Here is a 23,763-nt window from a genome sequence, read left to right on the forward strand (position 1 = left end):
GTTGTTAATTTAAAAATAGATGTTTATTCTAATTTTAAGATTCTAGATAAAATTAATCTTCATCTTTTAATTTTCGATTCATTGTTTCGCGACCAATAAAATCTCTCTTGGATTTTTTACAATGCACTTCATCATCATCAGAATCTGAACTATCTTCACTATCACTTGAGTTATCATAAGATCCTAATCCAGGTAATATTCCTACACATTTTAAAGCACCAGACTTGAATTCTGGATCATCTGAAGAAACAGTGATAACATTATTCTTGGTTGTTTGATTTGAGTTTTGGTTAGTAGTAATTATTCCATGATTATTCTCACTTTTTTGAGAATTATCTTCAGTTTTTTCACTATCAGATAATTTCCTTTTTTCACCTACTTTGGGAGGAGATCCTGCTTGTACACAATGTTAATTGTTAATAATAATTATTAAAATTATATATTTATGGACATAATGAAATCTTACCACCGCTTGATTTCATAGGTTTTTTAACTACACCTGCCAACAGCTTTAGTTGTGAATTTTTATTGCTGAAAATTTGTTAAATATATATAAGATTGAGGTAATTAATAACTCAAATCACATTTACCATGAATTTACCTGACTGTCACTCTATTAGTCAATTGGGGTTGCTTTAATTCTTGTTTTAATCGCGCATCTAAGCTTTTTTCTTGTAAAGAAGCAACTTTTTCTTTGAATTCACGCATTTCTTTTTCTTCTTCTAGGTGTTTTTTTCGCTCTTCATCCATTTTTTGTCTGTCTACTAGGTCTAAAAATTCCACTTCATCATCATCCAGACCTTTTATCATATTTTCTTAAAGAAACAAAACAATCATATCAATTGATTTGAAATATTTCAGAAAGCTTGTTTTTTTTTTTATCTTTAATCAATGTTTTAAGTTTCAAACTTAACTTCCAAAGTAGTTAAAAATTGATAAGTTATACTTAATTGAAATGGAAAATAAACGAAAATCGAACATACTTAGTTTGTGAGCTTCCTCATATTCAGCATCTTTTTTGTTTTTTTGCTCCTGCAACCTGTCAAAGAGACATCTTGGATCATACTGCTCCTCTGGAGCCTCTGAAAAAATTACACAAATACATTTGAAGTTAATATTTAACAATTGTTATTTATAGGAGAAAATTAATTTCAGAAAAATAGTAATTTAGCTTGTTTTCTAACCTGCGGGTTGATCAGCTGTTCGTACTCTTTCCCACTCTTCTTGACGTCTTTTGCGTTGTTCGGCAAGTTCAGTCGCAGAAATAAAACCACTGCTCATTTTTAAGATTATTTTTTCACTTCAACAATTAACTCAAAAATGACTGGCTATACGCGTTATTTGGTTCTTGAAAGCAACACGATCATTCAAGTTTATCTGTCTTCTGAACTAGATATTATAATAACATGAAGCATGACGTTAACTGTTAACATGCGAGACCTATCGGCGGGAAATTAAAATACTTTATTACTGGATAAGGGCGCCAAGTACATACTATATAACACTCGAAAGCTGTATGTGCTTGATGCTTGTGCAGTTTTCGTATGAATACTTTAGACACACAAGTGCTAACTAACATTTCTCTTTTTTTTTATTTCAATAGATTATAAATCAAAGTTTTATTTACACTAGTGGATAACTTGAATCATATGTCGATGAAAATTTAAAATTATGAGTTGACTGTTGTATTTAATTTTTTACTGCCGCTTTCAAAATAAATTGTTTTCTTAACAAGTGTTGATGCTTACTATTTATTCATTTTCATTGATAAAAAACTTGAAAGTAAAATAAAAAATATGTTCAGTCTTGAAAACAATTCAAGAATTTTAGAAATTGTTTGAAATGAGAACATGTTTTTTTACATTGAATTGATTCATTCTCAAAGCAAGAATTAATATTAATTAATAATCATTCAATAAATCTCATTGAATTATTCAATTCTTCCTAGTGTTTTTCATCATTTTTCAAAAAATTATGATGAGAATTTATTAAGTGTTCAGTAGTACTTGTTTCATACAAATGACAGGGTGACAGCAGCGGTCCTTTAGTGTCAAATGGGCAAATCGTTGGATAAATCTAAAATAATCTAAATCGTTGGATTAGTATCGTGCGGTCAAGTACCTCGTCCTATGGACGAATTAGACATTTACACGAGTGTCTACTGTTTATCTCTAGCATGGATCAGTGGCAAAATGTCATTGAAGGGCAATCAACCTTAATCTTATAGACACGACTTCCAAATGAGGTAAGGGTAATAAACATTTTAATATTTTTAAAGACACGCTAACCAAGACTTTGAATATTGTTCGCTATGTTTTGATTTTCCAAATTTATCTAATATTATTAAGTATAAACTGTATTAAACAAATATATGGCTTTCTATGTAATAACTTAAACAACCTATGTATTGCACAAGATAATTTTGAATGTTTAGTGTTAATATGGTCTTTATATGTCTCATAAAAAAAAGATGATTTGAAATCAATATTTATGGACTCAAAGGGGGCTTAAAATCGAAAAAAAAATTTATTTTCTAGTAGTATTTTCGACCCATTTCCAATGCATTTTTTAAGACTTAAAAATTTTAATTATTCACTGATATACAGCTGTTTCCGTGAGCCTATTTGTATACTTTGCATGTAAAATTTCTTTCTTTTGCGTTTTTTGGAGTTTTACGCCAGAAAATTTACAAAATGCACCTCGCTTGTCGTAACATTCAGAGCGTATCGATTTTTAGCCCCCTTTGAATCCTTAAAGGTCGCTTTAATTTTTTAGAGAAGTTCAGTAGGCAAATCAGTTGCTTGCAAAAATCTAACTCTGTGGATGCAGATTGCGACTACAAGCCAAAACATTTTGTTAGTTATAGAGAAATTTGGCGCATCTCTCATCACTATAGAGGAAAAGGAAAGGGCGAAGAAGTAATTTATTGTATTTATTGAAGAAGTACAATCAATACACGATTTAATTAAATAAAAAAAGTAAGATCTGACTACCAAATAGTGCACTTATCAGTTGGATTCATGCGCGAGTTTGCCGGACATTGAAAATCTTTGGCGAACGATCGGGAGTTCATAAGCATACCGATGGCTCGAAACTCATCGGGCGTATGATCTTCCAGCACGAAGTCGTCGAAAAGTCGCTCGTAGGTCTTTTTGCTGCACAAAAAGCTCATCGCCGTGATCCAGAACAACTGCTCAGGAGTGTAATCGAGTCCCGGCAATTTGTCCTCCTCCTTGTTCTTTTTTATCCACTTTTTGTAAGCGATGTGAGCCACTTTCAAGCCGCCGTTGTCTGCTATGTTGTCGTTCAGAGATCGAAATTCATCAACCTGTGGTCAACGTGGGGTGAGTGAAAAATCATCAATCAGGCTATATTTACCCACCCTCAAACCATTATCTTCGTCTTTGAAATTGTGATACTGTTTAGTGAGGCATTGGGTCAATTGAAAGTAGCTGCTTTCGGAAGCGGGTGACATCCATTTTTTCAACGAGCCCGTCTTATCGAGCTTGTAAGATTCCGTATCGAAGGCGTGCATCATTTCGTGGGCCACGATGAAACCAATGCTGCCGTATTTGGCGTAAGCTGGCCAGTCTGGATTGTAGATTGGTGGCTGTAGCATCGCCGCTAGAACAACTTTAACACATTGGCGTCAATTAAGGTCAATCAGCTAATCTATCTCCTCCTACTAACCAAATATATTCTGAGTTTTGTAGTAATAAGCGTTGACTCTGATGGATTCCGAGAGGACGGTCCACAACAGTCGGTTGGACGGTTTTCGCAGATTCGCCAGCGAATGCTCGTAGTGGAAACGCTGCAAGTTCAGGAAATTCTTCACTGCGTCGTTCGCGGACAGATTCAGCGACTTGGTGTAAGAATCAAGTTTTTGATCATTAATCATGTCGTTTGGATAGCCAATGACGTGACCCATGAACGTCACTTTGTCCACGGCTGCTTTTCGCGAATTCTGGTCGAGCCAGTCCGCCTGTATAATATTGAATACGAGTGAAAGTCTGAAGGATTATATTCATTACCAAAATTCAAACCTTTCCAATGACATCTTTAAATGAATCGGTGACATCGTTTACGATAATTTTCAAATCCTCTTTCGATAAGCTACTGGCATGCTTTTTGACGTACATCGAGCCAAGCCCAACCATCAAGCCGTTGCGATCGTCCGCCAGCAAATCGATACACTGCTCGTGCCTTAAAATCGTAATCGGGATATCAAATGCGAATCTACGACATTAGCACCCTTAAAAATTTGCTCTCACAGCTACCTTTTTATATTTTTAGTCGCCGAACTCCTGTCAGACTTTTGTATCATGAATTCGTGATATCTCATTCGAAATTTTTTCGTCAAATGAGGCACGAATTGTTCAACCATTTTCCAAATCAAATAGTTGGCCATGGCTCGTTTAGGAGTCGAGTGTAAAATGTGCTCGAGCGATATTAAATAATCCGGCTCCACAATGCGTAAATTTTTATCCAAGTCGATTTTCTCGATTGGTTCGGTCATGACTTGCAGGTATTGGTACAAGTTCAAGGATGGAATTTTTTTAGCAAGCTCTCCTACAGGAATATTATTGCCAGATAAGTCTGACGTAAATATTCCAGCTGCCTGAAATCGGTTATATTCTTCAAAATAATCCCAAAACCTTCAGAAAATGTTTGAACTCAGATTGATGTCTGTAATCGAAACATTTCCTTTGTTTTGTAGAATTTGAACAAAAAAACTTTATTTTTGGATTTAGAATTACTGGTCAAGACGAAATGAAAGTGCTTTATAATCATGACGAACTCTCATGTATCATATTCAGCAGAATCCAGATAATGAATACGATTTTTAATTTGTAACACTCACACTTGCGAAGGCTTTTTCGACCTCCAGGACTTTTCTCATTTGTACAACGGCGTTCGCCTCTTGAGCTCCAAACCAAGTCGCTATTTCTACCATGTATTGGTAATAGGCCTGAATTTTTTTACTGAGAAAACCTTGTCTGTAATCTTCCGAATGCACTGTAAGACGGGGGCTATCGATCTGACAAAAGGTGGTATTTACCATGAGTACATACAAATGAGCTAAAAATTTAACAGATAACATGATTAAAAGACGAAATCGTCTTGTTTCTTACGTAAAGTACATTGGTCGAGGTATCATTGATATCGCTGAAAACGAAAAGGTCCATAATGGCGTTGGGCCGTAAACCGATCCTACGCATTTGGTACAAAGTTTCCGAAACGTCGAATCCACTCGAGTTCCAGAAGTCACCCATCAGCACAGGCCATCCTCCGAGTTTGCGCGTATAATTCAACACACTCGCAATGCCTTTTTTCTCGATGCTAGCTGAAAATCCATTGAGCTGATATCTATAAACTATCCCAATATGACACTGGTTGATGTAATTACCTTCGTCCATACAGGCTTTGTAAAATTGCTTGACCAATTTGAAGGTCCTCGGCTCCTTTGAACTGATGCTTTCCTCGAGCATTTGGCCGAGCTCTTTGCGCACTTTCTCCTGCGTCAGACTGATATGGTCGACGACGTCCTGATTCTTTGAAATACGGGCAGTTTTGACGAAACCACCGCACGCGAAGCTGTAAAAATTTTCGCAAGGTTGCTTACTCGTGTCAATATTGCCCTTGACCAGCTTGGCTAAAATGTTTTTTGAAATTACATCACGATTATATTGCAATAATTTTTTTTCAATCTGGTACGGAACGTTACCTGCATCCTGGCAGCCAGTGGTTTGACATTCGCTTCCATTTGATGAAGCTATAGACAATTTCCGAACAGTTATCAACTCTTCTTTTATTAATATAATTATAATTTTAGTTTTTTATTTTCTTACCTGAAATTAAATAAAAATTCGTAAGTACTATCGTTGATTGAAAAATAATTGTTAATAGCTCGATTAGCTTCATTATCCGGTATAATAGTTTTGCATAAAATACGAAAAACGTACAAAGCACATTTGACGGTTGGATTTTCAAAACGTTTTGATTTAATTAGATGTAACGAATTGATTCAATGTAAAAATACCGATGTAACTCTCAGTCAACAGCATGCTTTAGTCATTAAAAGTTGCATTCACGAAGTTTTTCACCGATTTGCCAAGCTCGTTAATTTTTTAATACTTATTTTATAGATTTCTTTTCAAAAAAGCCTTCACTATGCTGTTGTCATTTTTTAACTCAACAGCACACATTTTAATCAAGAGGGAATGTTTGAAAACCGAATAATGGACAAAACTATCGTTTGAGCATCTTGGAATGAAAAATTTTCAGTATCGATGTAGCAACATTAAAAGAATAATCATTCGAGTTTAGCAAGGTATCGAACAATTCTATGATTTTGAGTATTCGTATTTTTTCCTTATACAGTTTTCCTTTTGAGTAACAACTACAAGATGAGAGGGTGGTACCGTTACAAAGCTACTAAATCCTACGCCAAGCCAAAATTCTAGTATAATTTATCGTAAAAAAATTTAAATCAATTAGTCGTCGAATTTGGACATGACTATAAAGAAAATGCAATTTAACACTTGTATATCTGAAGGATAAAATTGGGTAGCTGGTCGACGCAGCGATAGCCAGGCAAGTGCGCGCTATGACCTAAGCACGATCAACATTACACGATTGCCACGTATAATTAGACACGATACAGGAAGTTTCTAAGCATCTTCGATCTCGAGTCACAATGATTCATCTCGAAACTGTTGCGTTCTTGAGAAAAATAAAGAGAGGTATAAATAAAATTCTTATCGATCTTTGCCGCGCTGGAAAAGCTGTGCGCAATGGATAATCCGAGAAATTTTTTTGATCTAGGCTCGTTTTTCATTCGCACACCGATCCTCTTAATCTGCGATCTTCGAGCCAATCGTGTATATAGCGCGACGATCCGAACGTGTGCTCGAGCTCATTCGTCGAGTGCAGCGCACGGGTGCCTTTATTCAATATGCAGAATAAGCTATATTTATTGATTGTGTCGGTGATACTACTCCTACTATCTACTTGAACTACTACTACTACTACTACTACTACTATTGCGGCCGCTGCTGCTGCTGGGATCGCTGTGCATCAACGCCTTTGCAACGAGATCAAGTTAGAGAGCGTGACATCAACGATATATATACATAATTTATTGATAGAGCGCGTGGCGGTGTCACAACGGAGTTCCTTAATTATACGTTAATAGCAAGCTTATAAGTCGCCAGTACCGGAAGCCGAAGGATCAATTTTTTTTCAATCTTCGTGCCCGAAAGTTGGACATGAAAAAATCTCGTCGGCTCGAAGCAACAAGTACGACGTCGCGCGAGCTCCTGCATTGTTATTAAGTTGTGCAAAAGCGAGCGCTTTGACGCACATAGAAAATATGATCACGAGTGCGGTCTCCTTAACGTGCATCAATCTCCTGCTCTGTTTTCTGCGAGTTTCAGCGAGAGCTGCAACCTCTAGCCAGTCTCGTGAGTCTCATGAAATATATACACCTGTATCGTAGCAGATCGGATGTCAAGCTTTTTGCGCGAGGCGCAATTTCATCCAAACCAATTCATTTGTAATTGCAGTGTGCAGTACTTCGCCGGACCAGTGCCAGAGAAAATGCACGACCGCGGCATGTTTGGCCGAAGGTAAGAAAACTTGCGAATGCTTTACATAATACACGCGTCCTCTTCAATGGGATATCATTGAAGAAAATTATCCGAAATGTTGGTGAACCTTGTAGCTGCTCGCCTGATCGACATCATCGACGAGAGCGTCGATCCTTGCGACAACTTTTATCAATTCGTCTGCGGCAATTTCATGAAAAAGCAAAACATATCGGACGAGTCGATAACGATCAATCCGTTCAGTATAGCCCAGTCGAAGATACTGAGGGAGCTGTTTCGAGAACTTCGGGAAAGAGTCAAGCCCAACGAGCTGAGTGCCTTTAAAAAAGTCAAAATCTTTTATGAAAACTGCATCAACGTACGTGAGTATCCCAATTATGTATTCCACTTATTTTATACCTTATTCCGGCGGATATTAACAAATCTATTAACAAATCTCGTTTCTTTAAGGTCGCATCGAAAGAGATGGCACCGAGCCTTTTTTCAAGATTTTTAGGGCTTTTGGCGGTTGGCCGGTTTTACAAGACAAATCTCAATGGGATGAAAATACGTGGAACTGGTCAGAGAGTATTAATAAATTAGGGGAAAAGTTTATCTTGATATTTCCTGTTATCATTGCTGTTCAGCCGGATAATAGAAATTCGTCGAGAAACATTATTAAGGTTAGTAAAATTGTATAAGGTCTGTGGCTAAAAATTAATACGATTTTTTATCATTTTATTTATTTACTATTAACGGCTAATGTCTTCATGGCTTAGTTACTCAGTTTTCATGACGCACTCCTAGCAACATTTTTAGACAATTCAGATAACGATCTTTACAAGGCCTATCGTGATTTCATGATTAACGTTACAGTAAAACTAGGTGCTAATAGAGATTTCGCTAAACTGGAAATGCAAAAAGTTCTCGAGTTCGAAAAACAATTTTATCAAGTTAGTACTTTACATATATTTAATTGCCATTCCCTCAAGTGTTATTCATTACTACATTTATTTTGTAGCTTTCTAAATTAAAAAATGAAACAGAAACGGAAAGTTATATATCAATCAAAGATTTGTCGAACAAATATTCGGCGATTCCATGGTTAAAGGTGATTAACGACACACTCAGTGAAATAGTTATCGATGAAACTGAAATAATTAGTGTGGTCAATGCGGATTTTTTGCCAAAATTGGAAGACCTGCTCAAGACAACTCCGCAAAGAGTTATAGCTAATTATTTAGGTTGGCAAATTGTACGATCAATTTTGCCATTCAGTCCACGAGATTTCAGAAATTCGGTGCAAGAATTTCAGGCAAAAATCGATGGGGCCAAAAAAAGTATCGACTTTCCTTCCCAGTGTTTAAATGAAATTATGCAGCTATTTCCGATAGCTATAGGATCTATGTATATTAGGAGAAATTTCAATAAGCAAATGATATCTAATGTTTCTGATATGATTGAACACCTCAGAAGGTTAATCGGAATGAGTTTGCAGGCAGTAAAGTATTTGTAAACGTATTTCATTCTACATAAAATTTAATTCTGAAATAATATTTTTTCTACTTCAGGTTGATTGGATGGATGACAAAACTCGCACAGCAGCTTTGGAAAAGCTATCGTCTATGAATTTTTCAATTGGCTACGTCGAAGAATTGATGAACGATGTATTGATTGAGAATTACTACAAGGATCTTCAGATTCATCGTGGAAGTTCATTAGAGAGCGCTTTAAATGTCACGCGTTTCTTATACAGACACAATCAAAAAAAATTGAGAAAAAAAGCTAGGGATGTGTCCAATTGGACTTTCAATCAAAACGTCGCTTGGGTCAATGCTTTCTACACATTGCGGCGAAATACAATAGGTACACATACTTTCATTTTGTTGTGATTATTTACATAAAGCTGAAATATTTTTCCAGAAATTCCACTTGGATTTTTAAGGGCATTTTACCGATCGAATAGACCTCAATATTTAAATTATGGGTCAGTAGCTAGCTCGATAGCGCATGAAATATTTCACGGTTTCGATACCCATGGTCGAAAATATGATAAATATGGCAACGAAAATAATTGGTGGGACACTGCAACGGAAAAAGAATTCTTTAAAAAGACTGAATGTTTCATCGACCAGTACAACAATTTTACAGTCAAAGAAGTTGGACTCAATGTAATCCATTAAACTTACGACATTTTATATAAACTATAGGAAAATGCGTGAATTATACAGAAATTTTGTGCTGCAGGTAAACGGAGTAGTAACTCAAGCAGAAAACATTGCCGATAATGGTGGTTTCCGAGCTGCGTATTACGCTTATAACGATTACACCATCAGCAATAAGATTACCGAACCTGGTCTCGCAAACCTAGATTATACGCCCAAACAATTATTTTGGATAAGCGCAGCGAGTACTTGGTGCAGTAAAAAGCGGCCAGAGTATCTAAAAAATCTATTGTCCTCGGATACGCATAGTCCCGAAAATGCAAGAGTTATCATATCATTTTCCAATGTCAAAGAGTTTGCCCAAGATTTTAAATGCCCATTAGGCTCGAGAATGAATCCAGAAAAAAAATGTGTAATTTGGTAATCTGATATTTGCAGATTAATTCCTAAAACTATAAATTTTCAATGAAAATAAAAAAATTGCTATTGAAATCGTTTTAAATAATTTAAACTCATCTTAAGTGACGTAATATTTCGTCCCTTGATTGGTTTAACCTAAATTCATTTTCTACTAAACCAATTAAATGAAATAATCCCTTCCCAGATATAAAACAGTTTATTATTTATCTAAGTAAGTGAAAAATTTCCAAGTGCTTGAATGCTATTTTTCATGAGTTCCCAAGCTGAAAGTAACAATTTTATTTGATCGATTGAACATCATCGTCATAAGTAGTTTTTCTCCAATTAATTTATGAACTTTAATGATTGATTCAAATGTAATTCACATTTTTATGAATTGAAATTTGACCAAGACTGGTTATATTTATTTAATTATCCGTAGAGTTATAGATATTATAGATCCGTAGAGTAGAGTGAACATTTATAATAGTTATTGATAAAAATGCAATTTTTTAGTATTTTATTAATAATTGAAATCTTTGTTTAACTACATAGTACTGATATAATAATATGGTATACATGATAATTCAAAAAGGAATCATTTTTATTATTCGAAGTATTTGAAATCACCGCCTATTTTAGTCATTCTGTTCTGTCTGCAGTCATGCACGCTACTGTCTCTATATTTTTTGTGCGCGCGCGCATTGGTTAAGAGTCGACTCTGCCGTCGTCGTCAGCACGTGTAGCGGTGTGATATATTCTGATTCTCCATGTGTTTTATGCACATGCAAGGAATTTAAGATTCAATCTAATAATATTCAATTGATAAATTAATAAAATTCAATAAATTAATAAAATTCAATCTAATATAAGAATTTACGATCAATTTAATCATAAAAGAAAAAACAGTAATTATTTTTTCATAATGTCTGTCTTAAAAGTGAAACCAACCTTGAAAAAAGTGAGAATTTCCAAAAACAAGAAAAAATCATGGAAAAAAATAGATACACAAGATATAGACAGTCACTTACAAGAAAGTTTGTTGGAAGAAAGATTGGGTGGTTCTCTTTCTGCTAAAAAGGACTCAGAACTATTTTTTGATGATACCAAGCAAGAAAAAATTAGTAAAAAACAGTATAGGGATGCTTTAATTTACAGTCAACCAAAGTGTTTTAGCATTTTAACAGAGTATTCATCTGTTTCTGATCCACTTGTAAAGAGAAACAGGGTCAGAACACCTGAAGAGCGACAGAAGACTCTTAAAAAGAGATTGAAGAAAGAAGTGACATTAACTCAGAAAATAGCTACGCACAATAGATCTCTCGCAAATGAAAAAAGAGCTAATAGACCCAAAAGGGGAGATGTGGTTAACCATGATCTTTGGGATGTTCAACCTGCTGAAAAGATTCCTCAAGGTGAATGGTTGCAAAATATTACTGTAACTCATACTCTAGCAAATACTGGTCGTAAACTCAAAAGGGTTCCTACTTCTTTATTAAAGAAACCTTCGGCATTACCTGCTGTGAATGTATCACATCCAGGTACATCATATAATCCTGCTTATAAAGATCATCAAGATCTTTTGAAAAAACTTGCAGATGATGAACGAAAATTGATCAAAGAAGAAAAGCACTTGAACCGTGTTACTCATGCAATCTTCAAAAAGGTAATAAATGTTCAACAAAATGTTATCCCCAACAATTATTCTATATTAAATTTTCATGGAAAAAAATTTTCTTTAAATCGATATGATTATTTTATTAAACTATGTTTTATACTTAGTATAATCTTGTAGACTCTTGTATAATCTTAGAATGATTATGAAAAATGTTGTTATATAAGATCATCTTCAATGCAATAAAATCTAATGGCTAATTATATTCAGTCAAGTATAATTTTTTATGTATATTTTTTAGGTTCCAGTAACTGATGAGTTAGAACCTTTTATATTGGATCAAGATGAGGGAGAAGAAGAAGAAGAAGAAGATACGGAAACAGAAAATAATGAACAAATTGAAAAGAGATCGAAAGAGCGAAAGAAGAAAACACAAGCTCAACGTAACAGACAGAAGACAGAAAAACAGCTAAGACGCCAAAAATTGATTGAAAAATTAGAAAAAAAGAAAGTTGCAGATGTTTATCATTTATCACAAATAACAAACAAATTGAAAAAAATAGAAGAAAAAAATAAAATTCTCAAACAAAAGAGAGAAGAGGCAAAGAAAACAGAAAATCTTAAAACAAAGGTCTTGAGTAAAAAGAAATTTGAACCATTAGAACAAGAGTTTCAATTGAGCGAAGAACTCGTAGGAAGTTTAAGAAGTATCCAACCAGTGGGCAATATATTGAAAGATCGATTCAAATCTCTGCAACAACGTAATATTGTGGCACCAAGCTCTCTTGTTCTGTAAGTACAAATTTTTAATTTTAAATTAGAACAAAAAAAAAAAAAAAACTAGAAAGAAAATCTTGAACTAAAATATTGAAATTTTTTTTGTTACAGGAAAAAGGATAAGGCTAAGATCAAGAAATTTGTAAAAGCAGATCATAAAATTGATCAAAAACTAATCAACCAAGCAATAGGCAAGAAAGTTAAATAAATTAGTATTGTATAATTTATTGTTATTTTAGTGATTACGAGTACAATATAAGTTTGTATTTTTATTCAAAGTTTATTTTTTGCCATTTTTTTATTAAACCTCATATTTTCCAAATAATTAAATTTTCCTCATGAAAACAATTCATTTCTATTAATCAATCAATAAAATATTTAGTAAAAAAGGTAAGGGCAAATGTCATGGCTCTAAATTAGTCGAATCAGTGTTTTCATAGGAATGTTGATGTATGATCTCATGATATATTGGAGCCTTACAATATCATATTATATTTTTTATAAAATTCAGTCAAGAAATTTTTGATATAATAGAAAGTTGATTTTTATCCTTTTTGAAATTGGATTTTTATTCTTCTTTTTAAGAAATTTAAAAAAATGTTTTAGCAATGGATGTATCGTTGAAAATAATTTTTTATTGGATGTTTATTCAAATTCATCAATTATTTTATAGTTCTATATTTGACCTTGTATCAAACTTGTGGTTCATAACGGTAGTGATAAGTAATATCACATCAACCGTGGCAGTGATTGAATCAAAGTATGTACTTTTGAAAAGTACATTGAAAAATGAAAATCCTGATATGTTTAGACCTCTAGGTCCATTCCTCATGGATCTACAGGATCTCAAAGTTGGAATTTGATTTTTCCAATTTTATTCTGATTTCCTAGGGTGAATATGAAAAAATTATTGAAACATGATTTTTAATGTAAAATTTGATGAGGAATTCGTTAAAAATAATTCATAAGCTTCTGCTCAATCTAAAAGTGAAAATAGCATAAAAGTCAAAAAATAAATGTGTTCGTCTCCAGCGCTTAGGCCAACATTGTAATATGTTCATCAAAATACAACTTCTGATAAAGTTTGGTGATGGTTGAAACAATAGGAACCATTTGAGTGCACATTTAAGGTAAAAAAACATTGTTTTTCCTCATATTCCTTGCTTTTTTACTTTTAATATGCTCTCAAATCATTTCTATTGTTTCAACCATCACCAAACTTTATCAGAAGTTGTATTTTGATGAACATATTACAATGTTGGCCTAAGCGCTGGAGACGAACACATTTATTTTTTGACTTTTATGCTATTTTCACTTTTTAATTGAGCAGAAGCTTATGAATTATTTTTAACGAATTCCTCATCAAATTTTACATTAAAAATCATGTTTCAATAATTTTTTCATATTCACCCTAGGAAATCAGAATAAAATTGGAAAAATCAAATTCCAACTTTGAGATCCTGTAGATCCATGAGGGATGGACCTAGAGGTCTGAACATATCAGGATTTTCATTTTTCAATGTACTTTTCCAAATTAGATACTTTGTTTAAATTTCATTTTTTTGATTATCACAGTTTACGTGATATAGCCCATAAGTAAAATTAATCCTCTACAATGCAACTAAAATGTACAGAATTATATTAGGCAGTGGGGTAAAGAAAATCTCGATTTATTCAAAAAATCTGACATAAAAAGACATCACTGATCGATATTTATTTACATATAGATATAAATATACACAGCAAAATGGTTATAATAATTCAAATTAATATTATGGTAACAAATTCACAGCAGAGCTTATTCTTTGCGGTGTTACAGCTCAAGGCACATGTCCTAGATAAAAAAAATTAATATATTAATACTCTATAACGCGTAATAACCGCGTTAAGGTGGTGCATTCGTCACAATAACATTTACACATTCAATATAAAATATTTTAAGTACAAAATACTGAACAACCAAAGATTCACCGTCTACAGACTGGACGATTTAAAATCTATGTACAAATTCTTTTCTGCCTTTTTGACTTTTTTGCAGTATTTAGGAAATGCACAAACATCGGTGTAAAATAGCCTCGTCCAACTGGCACAGAAACGAAGCTGGTGAGGTTTGAGAACCAGTGGGAGAGAGGTATCTACCAAACGACACATTTTTTCACGGGATTCATTTTCGAGCCGAGAGGGCAATCAAAGTCCTTGGCGAAGTCCGGCACATTGGAGAGCGGACCGATGACTCGGAACTTGCTGGGGCTGTGCTCGTCCGTGAAGATGTTGAGTTTGAGCGACTCGGTGCGTTCCTTGGAGCACCAGGAATTGGCCGCCGAAACCCAGAACATCTGCTCGGGCGAGTAGTCGAGTCCTGGCAGGCGAGGCTCGGGCCCGTTTCGCTCGACCCACAGCTTGTATGCCATGTAAGCCTCTTTGATGCCGCCGTTGTCGGCGATATTCTCTCCCTGCGTGTTGATTCCATTGAGCTGTGGATCGACCAATTGACATGTGATTAAGGTTTGAAAGAAAACATCATGTAGAAAAATATAAGTCAAGGAGAGGACTTACTTTTAGTCCAACGCGATCGTCGATATAGTTTTCGTACTGATGAATTATACACTCGGCTTTTTTGAGGAACTTTTCCTTGGTTTGCGGGGCCCACCAGTGGTCGAGATTGCCGTTCTTGTCATATTGACTGCCTTGATCGTCGAAGCCGTGGGTTATCTCGTGGCCGATCACGAAGCCAATTGAGCCGTAGTTCATGTACTGCGGTCGGTCTTTGTTAAAGAATTGACCTTGCAAGATACCAGCCGGAAATTCTGAGGAAATTAATTCGCAGTTTCAACATTAATATTAAAAAACTTTAAGCTCGAGTATAATAATAGCTTATGAGTCGATGCAAGCATTTGCTGTATAAAGGTGCATAAATTGTTCTGAAATTTAATAATGAATAATCGAACGATTGATGAAACATTGGTTAGTATAAATCAACTGCTTTTTCTATTTCTATGATGAATGAAAAATATTTGTCGATGTTTTCAATCGCGTCACTTGAAACTTGAACTGGAGACAAAGGAACAAAGAAGCAGCTACAGCTGAATCGATATTAACGATCGAATAAGAAAAATACCGCGAGTAGTAAATGATCCATTTATGATAGGCATCCAAGAGGACGAGCCGTCCGGGCATTTTCAATCGGCGTTAAACTTACGCATGCTATTCTCGTTGGGCAGATAAAAAGCGTTGATGACCGCGGCGTCGCCGAAATCGACCCAGTCGGTCTTGTTCACAGGCTGTCGGAAGCGCTCGAGGCTGTAGTTGGACGCCACGAGATTGACGGCTATCAAATTGTCGAACAGGGCATCCTTGGAGATCTCGAGCTTTTCATAGTACTCCTCGAGCTTGGAATCGTCCAGCAGCTCGTCGGGATAGGCTATTAGATTTTCCATGGCGTCGATCTTCTCGATCGCGGCTAATCGGGTTCGCTCGTCCATCCAATCGACCTTCGGAATTCGAGTCAATGATTGATAACAAGACGATCGACTCGGCAGGAAATGAAAAATGTTTCTTAAGAATAATTACCTTCTCAATGATGACCCGGAACTGCTTTCGTATGTCCGCAACCATCTCCATGGCGTTATTTTTGGCATCTTCATCGAAGTACTTTCTCACGTACATTGCACCGACGCTTATCGGCAGTGCACTCGATACTAGACGAGTGCATTCCAGCCACCTAATTATCATACGGAATTTTAATGAAAATATACCAATATTAAATGAGGAGTAATTTGAAAGGTCGAAGCATCGATCTTGCTGACCTGGGCTCGCGCTCGGTCTCGCCGGAAACTCGCTCCCAGAAGAGCTGCTTCCTCTGTCGCAACTTGTCGGTCAGGTAGTCGACGTTGTCGCGAACGATTCGCCAGACGGCGTAGTTACCGATGACGCGCTTAGGTGTGCGGGCCAGCAGCTCCTCGAGCTGGCGGATAAAGTCCGGCTCCTTCACGACGATCAACTCGTCGGGGCTGACCGTGACGAGCGGCGACATGATCTTGTTGAAATATTCCAACCACGGTATGCTCGGGTATGTTTTGCTCATCTCGGACACCGGGGTTGGATTGTACTGCTTGAAAGAGTTGCGACGTTCTTCCTCTGGTTTGGACATCTGCATCGAGTAAAGAGGCAGATGGAATAAATATTGTTTTTTTTTTTTTTTTTTTTGAGTAATTAACAATCTCATTGACGGCATAACAAAGCGACTCTACTTACTTGAGCCAGCTGAAATTCAAAGTCAAGCACGTCGCCGAGCTCTCGGATGGCTCGTTTCTTGTCGGCTCCAAGAAGCACGGCGATGTCGACCATATAGTCATAGTACAGTTTTACGATCTCGTGTGACAAACCCTCCATCATGAATTCACGTGGTACCGACAGCCAGGCTTGATCTATCTACAGCATCGTTATATAGCATCGTTAAAAAAGAAAAACTAATTGAAAATTCACATTTCTTTGAAAAATAAATAAAAAAGTAAATGATGCGTTATATACTTACGGCGATCAAACGTCTCGTGTTATTTTTCGGATCGACGTCGAGTTCCATCGTTAAGAAGTAATTAACGGAGTAGCCGAGATTTTGATTTTGATAAACATATTCTTTCCAGTCGTGATCTTCGGCGTTCCAATCATCTAGTAGAACGGGCCATCCTCCAAGTATCCTCAAAACCTTCATCAGTGGCTCCAATCCAAGTTTTTCAATTTGGGCTGAAATCGAGAAAAGCTCATTATCTCGCGCTTATATAGCCAAGAATCATCGTGCGGTTGTTCGTCAAAGTCCGCTCGTCAGACTTACTTTGGTTCATGCAGCTCTGGTAGAAGGCGTTGGCCAGCCTGAACGGCTTGATGTCTTCGTCGGTGACGGCCTCGAGGCTCGCCCTCAATTGCCGCTGTAGATCGTCGTCTATCGACGTGAACATGTCGACGCTCTGCTGGTCGTCGGGGATCATCGTGTTCCTGATGAAATTTCCGCACGCGAACTCGTAAAAGTCGTCGCAGGGATCGACCGTGCGGTCCATGTTTGACAACATCACCGAGGCTATATTGCGGAAAAAATTCCATAAAAATTCTTATCGGTTTCCTTTCAAAATACCGATATAATAGCGCGAAACGGAGAAATATTAGCATAAGGCTCAATGCGGCATTATATTATTTACCGATAAAATTCGTAGATCAAAGCGACTGTATGGTTACAATCAAGCGATTGAGTACGCGTACAACAATATACAATGGAGCAACGTGAGGCGAATTTGTAACGTCTCGACTTTTTGTCAAGTACACGCTATATGCGCAGAGCTCCATATGGTAAAAGAGACAGAGAGAGATGCATAATTCATATAAGACAATTGTCAAACATACCTGTATGAATGCACGCCGGGCTCATGCATGGCCGTGCGCTGTTGTGGCTGTAGCTGCTCACTGCAAGAATAATAATCTCGCGTCATGTATCGGTTCATTTGAGATAATTATTGTTATGTATTGCTGTCAATCAATTAATCGATCGGCCAGAGGCTTATTATCAAAGTCAGCGTCGAGCGTAATAACGCTCAACAACTTAACATTATACATATCGGTCTCTGTTCAAGTTTTGTCAATTTCATTTTTTTCCCTCATCGATAACTATCATTTAGAGTAAAATAAATATTATCTCTGGAATCGGTATAGGCACACGCCTGCATTCATATAAGTGTAAATAATAAAGGCGTGCGCGAGCACTCGGAGCGTGCAATTGTTTCACTCGGGCCGGCGCGTGTTTCGCCATCGCTTGCAGAAGAGGACGACGAACCTTAGAAACGAGCGTTAACACATCTAAGAGCGATTCTTAAGGCTCGGGTCGACGACAAATATGTATCCATCCATCCATCGTCGTCGTCGTCGTCGTCGTCGTCATCGTCAGCGCTTGTGCACGGCGTTTGCCAATACTTGCAGAGAAGATCGATGGGCGCTTCCCTCTTTTTTTGTCGAGCTTCGTATAATACGTATCGACGAGAGGCGACGCGCCTGAAATTACAATGTCGAACCCGACGTCTTCCGAAAAGAAGAAAAAGAATTATGCAAAGGTTATATTCTCCGACGAAAAGCTCGAGAGCGGTTTATTATAGCCAAGCATCAATTACCTAGAGTCTTTGATCGCATGTTTAAATAGTTCGTTTTACTCTTTTACGCATGTGTGTGTATACTATAACTACCGGGCCGCGATATTGTGTGCACGAGAGAGCAGCAGCAGCCGTTTCGCGAGTCGTGGCTTTGCCAGCGCAATACTACCTACTATAGACCATGATTCAGCGATCGCCTTGAACCACATAATTAGCGATACCCGAGTTCGCTCCAAAACGTATCTAACGCAGCTCCGTATCCGCAGGTGTATTCAATTCCGAGACATTGTTTCTATATCTACCAAGAATTGGCCTTTATTTTATCAATATACAATAAAGCGCCGCTTTTCGGGCCGACTTTTATGATTGAATATTTCGCGCGCGTACGCGATAGACCCTCGCGACTATTCGAGCGCCGATCTTAAATCCGAACTAAGCGCTAAATCCAGCGCGTCTCGGAGTTTAAAAATACGATAATCAAGTTTATGCTCTAAAGGCGAGCCACGCATCACGTGAAGTTTATATTAATAAGGCCATTATCGTCATAGAGCCGTGCTATTTTTGAGGTATATATCGAAAATTAACGTGACGTCAATGAGCACACGCGAAGTATAACACGCAAGTGGTTTTTCTTTCTCTTCTTTCGCAAAAACTTCGATTTTCGACCGGAAAAATAACAATGAGCCCCGACTCAAAATTGCGATCTACAATCTTGTGATCTACAATTGTTTCGTCGTTGTATTGTAGTCATTTTTTGCGCCTGTTCTTGATGCGAACTGGTCGCGAGTCAAAATTTTTACACTTTTGCAGGAAAACAGATTGTAGCAACGATTGTGGATGTTAACATTAAATAATGATAATAATAACTTTTACGGACAATGTTGTTTTGTTATTTTTTTTCTCTCGTCATTTAGATTAAGCGATTATACAAGTGACGCATATTGTGTAACTAATAAAAACAGAAAATCTTATAAAAACACACAAAAATTTGAAGTTCGAATTCGAGCGCGTCACACAACTGTAAATCGATCGTACGGGGTATTAGAAATGGATCTTGTATTCGCTGAATCGATTTCAAAACAACAAACACGTAAATATAGGAAGGATTAGCGGTATTAAGAGCTAACTGAATGGCGCCCCTAAATTTTTGCCCCACCATATTTTTTGGCGATCGAACCGGTTTCAACCGATTTAATATATTTATGGAGTAATTGTTAAAGGCGTTGGATATTACGTTGGCAGGTGTGTCGTTAATTTATCTGAATGATGCAACCAAATATTAATTTCCTCGTTTTCGATAAGAATAATAACAGTCGAAGGTGTTGGTAATTTTAACGTCCGAATTAGTTGCAATTGGTCACACGTGTTTCGAATCTTTTTTTTTTTTTTGATTATTTCGGCACATACGCGCAGGCTGAATTTACGCTCAGATAGCCGCAAATGTAGTCGACAAAAAATTACCATTAACAATAATAATCACCTTTGGTACCGGTTGCAGTCGGGCAGTCTGGAGATTTGGACGCGACGACGCACAAACTGATTACCAAGGCGAAAGATACGAGGCCGGCGCAGATGATCATTATTATCAGGCCACGGTCCCGCGCCGAGAGGCCCGTCCACCAGGATGGCTCTCTGGAACAGAGAAATAAAAACAAGTCGAGTTTGTACCAGTGCAAGCAGCAATCGATGATACAATACAAACATGTAAATATACGAATTACTTCATCGGCGGCGCGGATGTATCGGGCAAAAGATGCCGGATTTTACGACTGCTTTAATAATTGTTATTGTTATTATCTAATCTGGCATTTTCATATAATATACGACAATATGTGTGGACATTAATGCTGCACGATCTTATATAGTAGTGAGCAATATTGTGTTTACTGGTTGGGTAAGATGCGACGTTACGTTGGCGCTCGTGCGACGTATTATATACATTATAAACCCGAGAGAGAGAGAGAGAGAGAAAAAGAGAGAATCATCAATGTAACATCGCGTGTGCTGCAATTCGTACGGCGTACAGATTCAGCGGTGACTTTTCTAAAATTGAAAATTAAAAATATACACTTTCCTCGGCCTATACACACAGCTGCAATTAGATATTCATTTTCCGCAGCTCCTCGGGTCGCCAAGACGAATAGAATAGAAAAAAAAAAAAAAACTACACATCATTGTACGAGATAAAGATTAGGTGCGCGGGAGTCTTGGAATAAAAAATATACACGCGTGGTTTTCTCGCTTCGCTTGATTGTGTTTTTTTTTCTTTTATTACCATCGTACGTCGTAGAGTAAAATTAAAAAAAAAATGTCCATGTGCATTGGAATATACGGCATAATTGGGACTGCATTTTCTGCGAGGGGTATATCGTACGTATGTGCCTTTTACCGCAATTTAATAAACTTGACGTGACCCGTGTGTTATTTTGCTTCTTGAAAATTACACGCTGATGCGTCGCGTTATGTACACGATGGGTTAACGAAACGCATATGCGCATGGCTTAGACTGTATCGCGATTTGTTGCACTACGAAAAAAAAAAAATAATAATAATTATAATAATATATAATTGATCGTATCGCATAGAAAAAGTCACACTGGTTTCTAGTTGGCTCGATTTTTTACATCAAAAAGTTACTACATCACAATACAATTGTTCAATTTTTTTAGTAGTTTTTTCAAACTGGCGAAAAGTCATCTGGGAAATGTTTTAATGATGGTTCGAATTAGTTTTGTAAAATTGACGAGATTTTAAATCAATGCACAACGTGTACCACGCACGATCGAGCACGATCGAAGAACAATCGAGACGCGAAGGTTAATTCAGCTCGACGATTTGCCGATCGCGACTCGACTCATGAGCGCACGCAAAGTCATTGAAAAAATAAAAAAAAAACGTGAATGAAAAACGGCGAAACAAATTAGCAAAAATTGGCGAAGGTTGAAATGCAAGAATGATATACCCACTTGTTGACTATTTGTTCGGTACTAGTCGACATGGTGATGATGTCGAGCGTGTGCGATCGCTGTGCAAGTCGTCTTTCGGAGTGAATTCGCGGGGCCAGAAGAGTCGAGTTCGTCAAAGTGCAATTTGGTCGAGTGCGTCGAGACAGGTGCGTATGCAGCCCTGATCCAAGTCAATCGGTATCACTATAAGGCTGCAGGACGAGCTAGGAAGGAAATTTCAGTGTCTCGGCGGCGGTCGCGGGTCTGCTCGAGTGCGGCGTCGGCCACTTTGGACATGGTCGTTATGCGGGCGCGGGAAAAGACAAACTGCAGCGTCTGCGTGCGTTGCGGTGCTGCGGCACTTTTTTCCAGCTATATACCTATACACTCGGCCGAGCTCTCGGAGCTGCTTGGCAATGCGTGTAGGTATATATCTATGTGACGTTGTCTTCGTCTGTTACACGCGTAAAAGTGTTGCCTCGCGACTAAACGCCGACTAGCGAGTCTCCTTCTTCCTCCCGCGCGCGACTCTCGCTCTCAGCCGTGCCGAGCTCTCCGCGCGCGACTTTATGTATATTAAAGCCCGACGATGGTGTTATGCGATGCGCTCGTTGCTGCTGCCTTCCACTTGGCCTATGCCTCTCGTATGGCAGCTCACACATATTATATGCTTAGAAACGCGTACACACGTGAAATATGTACGTACGTAGCAGGCGTATTTACCTGTATACAATGACTATTGTCATTGCGGGCCGCGATTCGCGCCTCTAATTATGCCGTTTCCTTGCGCTGCTATAAATGAATATCCTGTAGCGATCATTTCCTCAACAATTTTTACTCGAATTCTGATCGCAGTAAAAACTGTGCGGATACTCTCTTACAAGTTTGACAGAAAATCGAGCTTTTATTCGCTGTACGCGATCCAGTTTTTTTCACTTAAATTTATGGCGACCCCTGCGTGGGGTCTTGCGAATTTAATCGAGAGAATTAGTGAACTTTCTAAGTCACGATCTAAATAATTATTCAGCGGAAGTTCATTATAGCAAAAAAAAAAAAAAAAAAAAAACCAATCGAGTTCAGCACAATTGACTGACCTGTACAATATATTTAATGCTAAATCGTTAAAATTATGGATTTCACGTACCTCCTAATCATTGCGAACTTGATCTTTCGTAGCTGTAGTTTGCTCGATTAAAACAACACACAAGCGCCACGGATAAAGCTGTGTGCACGTATATACACACACACGTGCCGCGAGCAGCTAGCTGCTACAAGCGAGCGCGATCCAAACGAACTATTATTTATGGACAGGCTCGAGTCGATGGCGGAATTTGACTATATATACGAAATTAAGACGATCCGAGCCCATGCCGCTCGCGCGCGCTTTTACAGCTTAATTGTGATTGTCCATTATCGTATGTTGATCGAGTCTAACGTAATTAACTAGTCGCAAGGTATGCTTGTTGGCTCGGCGCACATCATTACTCACGCATAATCTTATAACGTAAAAAAAGTCCCGGACACGCGGTGGCTCGTGCGACATCGTTTTTTACTTGAATACCAATGTTTGCTTCTTTAATCTTTTGATCGAAAACGAAATCGAAAGAGGTGAGATAAACAATTTTGGAAATGCATACGGGTAAGCCGGTAGAGACAAAAAGTAATTCTTACTTGTTTTTATCGCTTTCGGGTTCGAGTCATTGTTTACGTCTTATAATGCACTCCAAGTGACGATCGACACGAATAATGCGTCCCGTACATTGCCTTTTCCATTTATGGTAGTGGCCGCTCCGAATTGTTGATTGGTCATTTTGCGAAAACAACAATGGTCTAATGATATTAGCCGCCACCTCGAGGATTATATTAATTGTAACGTCATTTGTCGGTTTCGTTATATATAGACGCGCAATTCAAACGATGCAGAATATGTATAGGTATTTATGAGTGCATTTGCGAGACAAGTCGTAAGTGAACTACTGCACTGGACGCGTAGTTGGGTCGTCGACTCGGCGCGCGGCATTAGCAATAATGCACGCCTATAAGCAAGATGTTGACTTGGTCGCTTGTGCACAAAGACTCTTGCTATCGTCCGTCCTCGTCTCTCTTTCGACGTATATGTGCACTAGACCACGTGCAGCTTTTCAT

At 37.5% G+C, this 23,763-nt stretch overlaps 5 protein-coding genes across 7 annotated transcripts; 2 read left to right on the top strand and 3 right to left on the bottom strand.

The window, feature by feature from the left end:
• Positions 1–7: 7 nt before the first annotated feature.
• LOC106648873 (protein FAM192A) lies at positions 8–1,398 on the bottom strand. Of its 2 annotated transcripts, XM_014366016.2 has the most exons (6): positions 1,185–1,398; positions 984–1,082; positions 602–815; positions 467–531; positions 322–393; positions 9–240 (listed from the first exon to the last, which is right to left on the bottom strand). In XM_014366016.2, exons 1-6 carry the CDS (start codon positions 1,279–1,281, stop codon positions 53–55), a joined length of 735 nt encoding a protein of 244 aa, XP_014221502.1. In that variant the 5' UTR covers positions 1,282–1,398; the 3' UTR covers positions 9–52. The 2 variants fall into 2 exon arrangements, with proteins under 2 accessions (XP_014221501.1, XP_014221502.1); XM_014366015.2 differs by having other exon boundaries at positions 8–393.
• A 1,591-nt stretch (positions 1,399–2,989) lies between these two features.
• Positions 2,990–5,944, bottom strand: LOC106648699 (neprilysin-2-like). Its single transcript, XM_023458573.1, has 10 exons — positions 5,850–5,944; positions 5,726–5,773; positions 5,408–5,653; positions 5,133–5,344; positions 4,862–5,038; positions 4,278–4,618; positions 4,044–4,203; positions 3,691–3,982; positions 3,383–3,633; positions 2,990–3,328 (listed from the first exon to the last, which is right to left on the bottom strand). Exons 1-10 carry the CDS (start codon positions 5,920–5,922, stop codon positions 2,990–2,992), a joined length of 2,139 nt encoding a protein of 712 aa, XP_023314341.1. The 5' UTR covers positions 5,923–5,944.
• A 1,141-nt stretch (positions 5,945–7,085) lies between these two features.
• On the top strand, positions 7,086–10,175 carry LOC106648851 (neprilysin-2-like). Its single transcript, XM_014365984.2, has 9 exons — positions 7,086–7,463; positions 7,566–7,628; positions 7,724–7,969; positions 8,058–8,269; positions 8,366–8,539; positions 8,608–9,087; positions 9,158–9,452; positions 9,510–9,757; positions 9,834–10,175. The coding sequence occupies exons 1-9, from the start codon at positions 7,373–7,375 to the stop codon at positions 10,173–10,175; spliced, it is 2,151 nt and encodes a 716-aa protein (XP_014221470.1). The 5' UTR covers positions 7,086–7,372.
• Positions 10,176–10,876: 701 nt separating this feature from the next.
• LOC106648875 (ribosome biogenesis protein NOP53-like) lies at positions 10,877–12,820 on the top strand. The gene is made up of 3 exons (XM_014366019.2): positions 10,877–11,816; positions 12,067–12,557; positions 12,654–12,820. The coding sequence occupies exons 1-3, from the start codon at positions 11,076–11,078 to the stop codon at positions 12,748–12,750; spliced, it is 1,329 nt and encodes a 442-aa protein (XP_014221505.2). The 5' UTR covers positions 10,877–11,075; the 3' UTR covers positions 12,751–12,820.
• A 1,404-nt stretch (positions 12,821–14,224) lies between these two features.
• On the bottom strand, positions 14,225–23,002 carry LOC106648799 (neprilysin-2-like). 2 transcript variants are annotated; one of them, XM_023458564.1, is made up of 12 exons: positions 22,763–23,002; positions 21,640–22,407; positions 20,154–20,305; positions 17,937–17,996; positions 17,374–17,616; positions 17,077–17,285; positions 16,797–16,973; positions 16,349–16,692; positions 16,113–16,263; positions 15,742–16,033; positions 15,099–15,349; positions 14,225–15,016 (listed from the first exon to the last, which is right to left on the bottom strand). In XM_023458564.1, exons 2-12 carry the CDS (start codon positions 21,669–21,671, stop codon positions 14,678–14,680), a joined length of 2,250 nt encoding a protein of 749 aa, XP_023314332.1. In that variant the 5' UTR covers positions 21,672–22,407; positions 22,763–23,002; the 3' UTR covers positions 14,225–14,677. The 2 variants fall into 2 exon arrangements, with proteins under 2 accessions (XP_023314332.1, XP_014221383.1); XM_014365897.2 differs by lacking the exon at positions 21,640–22,407 and having other exon boundaries at positions 22,763–23,001.
• Positions 23,003–23,763: the final 761 nt, after the last annotated feature.

Source organism: Trichogramma pretiosum, unplaced genomic scaffold (genome assembly GCF_000599845.2).
Source record: "Trichogramma pretiosum strain Unisexual culture from Peru unplaced genomic scaffold, Tpre_2.0 scaffold33, whole genome shotgun sequence".
NCBI classification, from domain to species: Eukaryota; Metazoa; Arthropoda; class Insecta; order Hymenoptera; family Trichogrammatidae; genus Trichogramma; species Trichogramma pretiosum.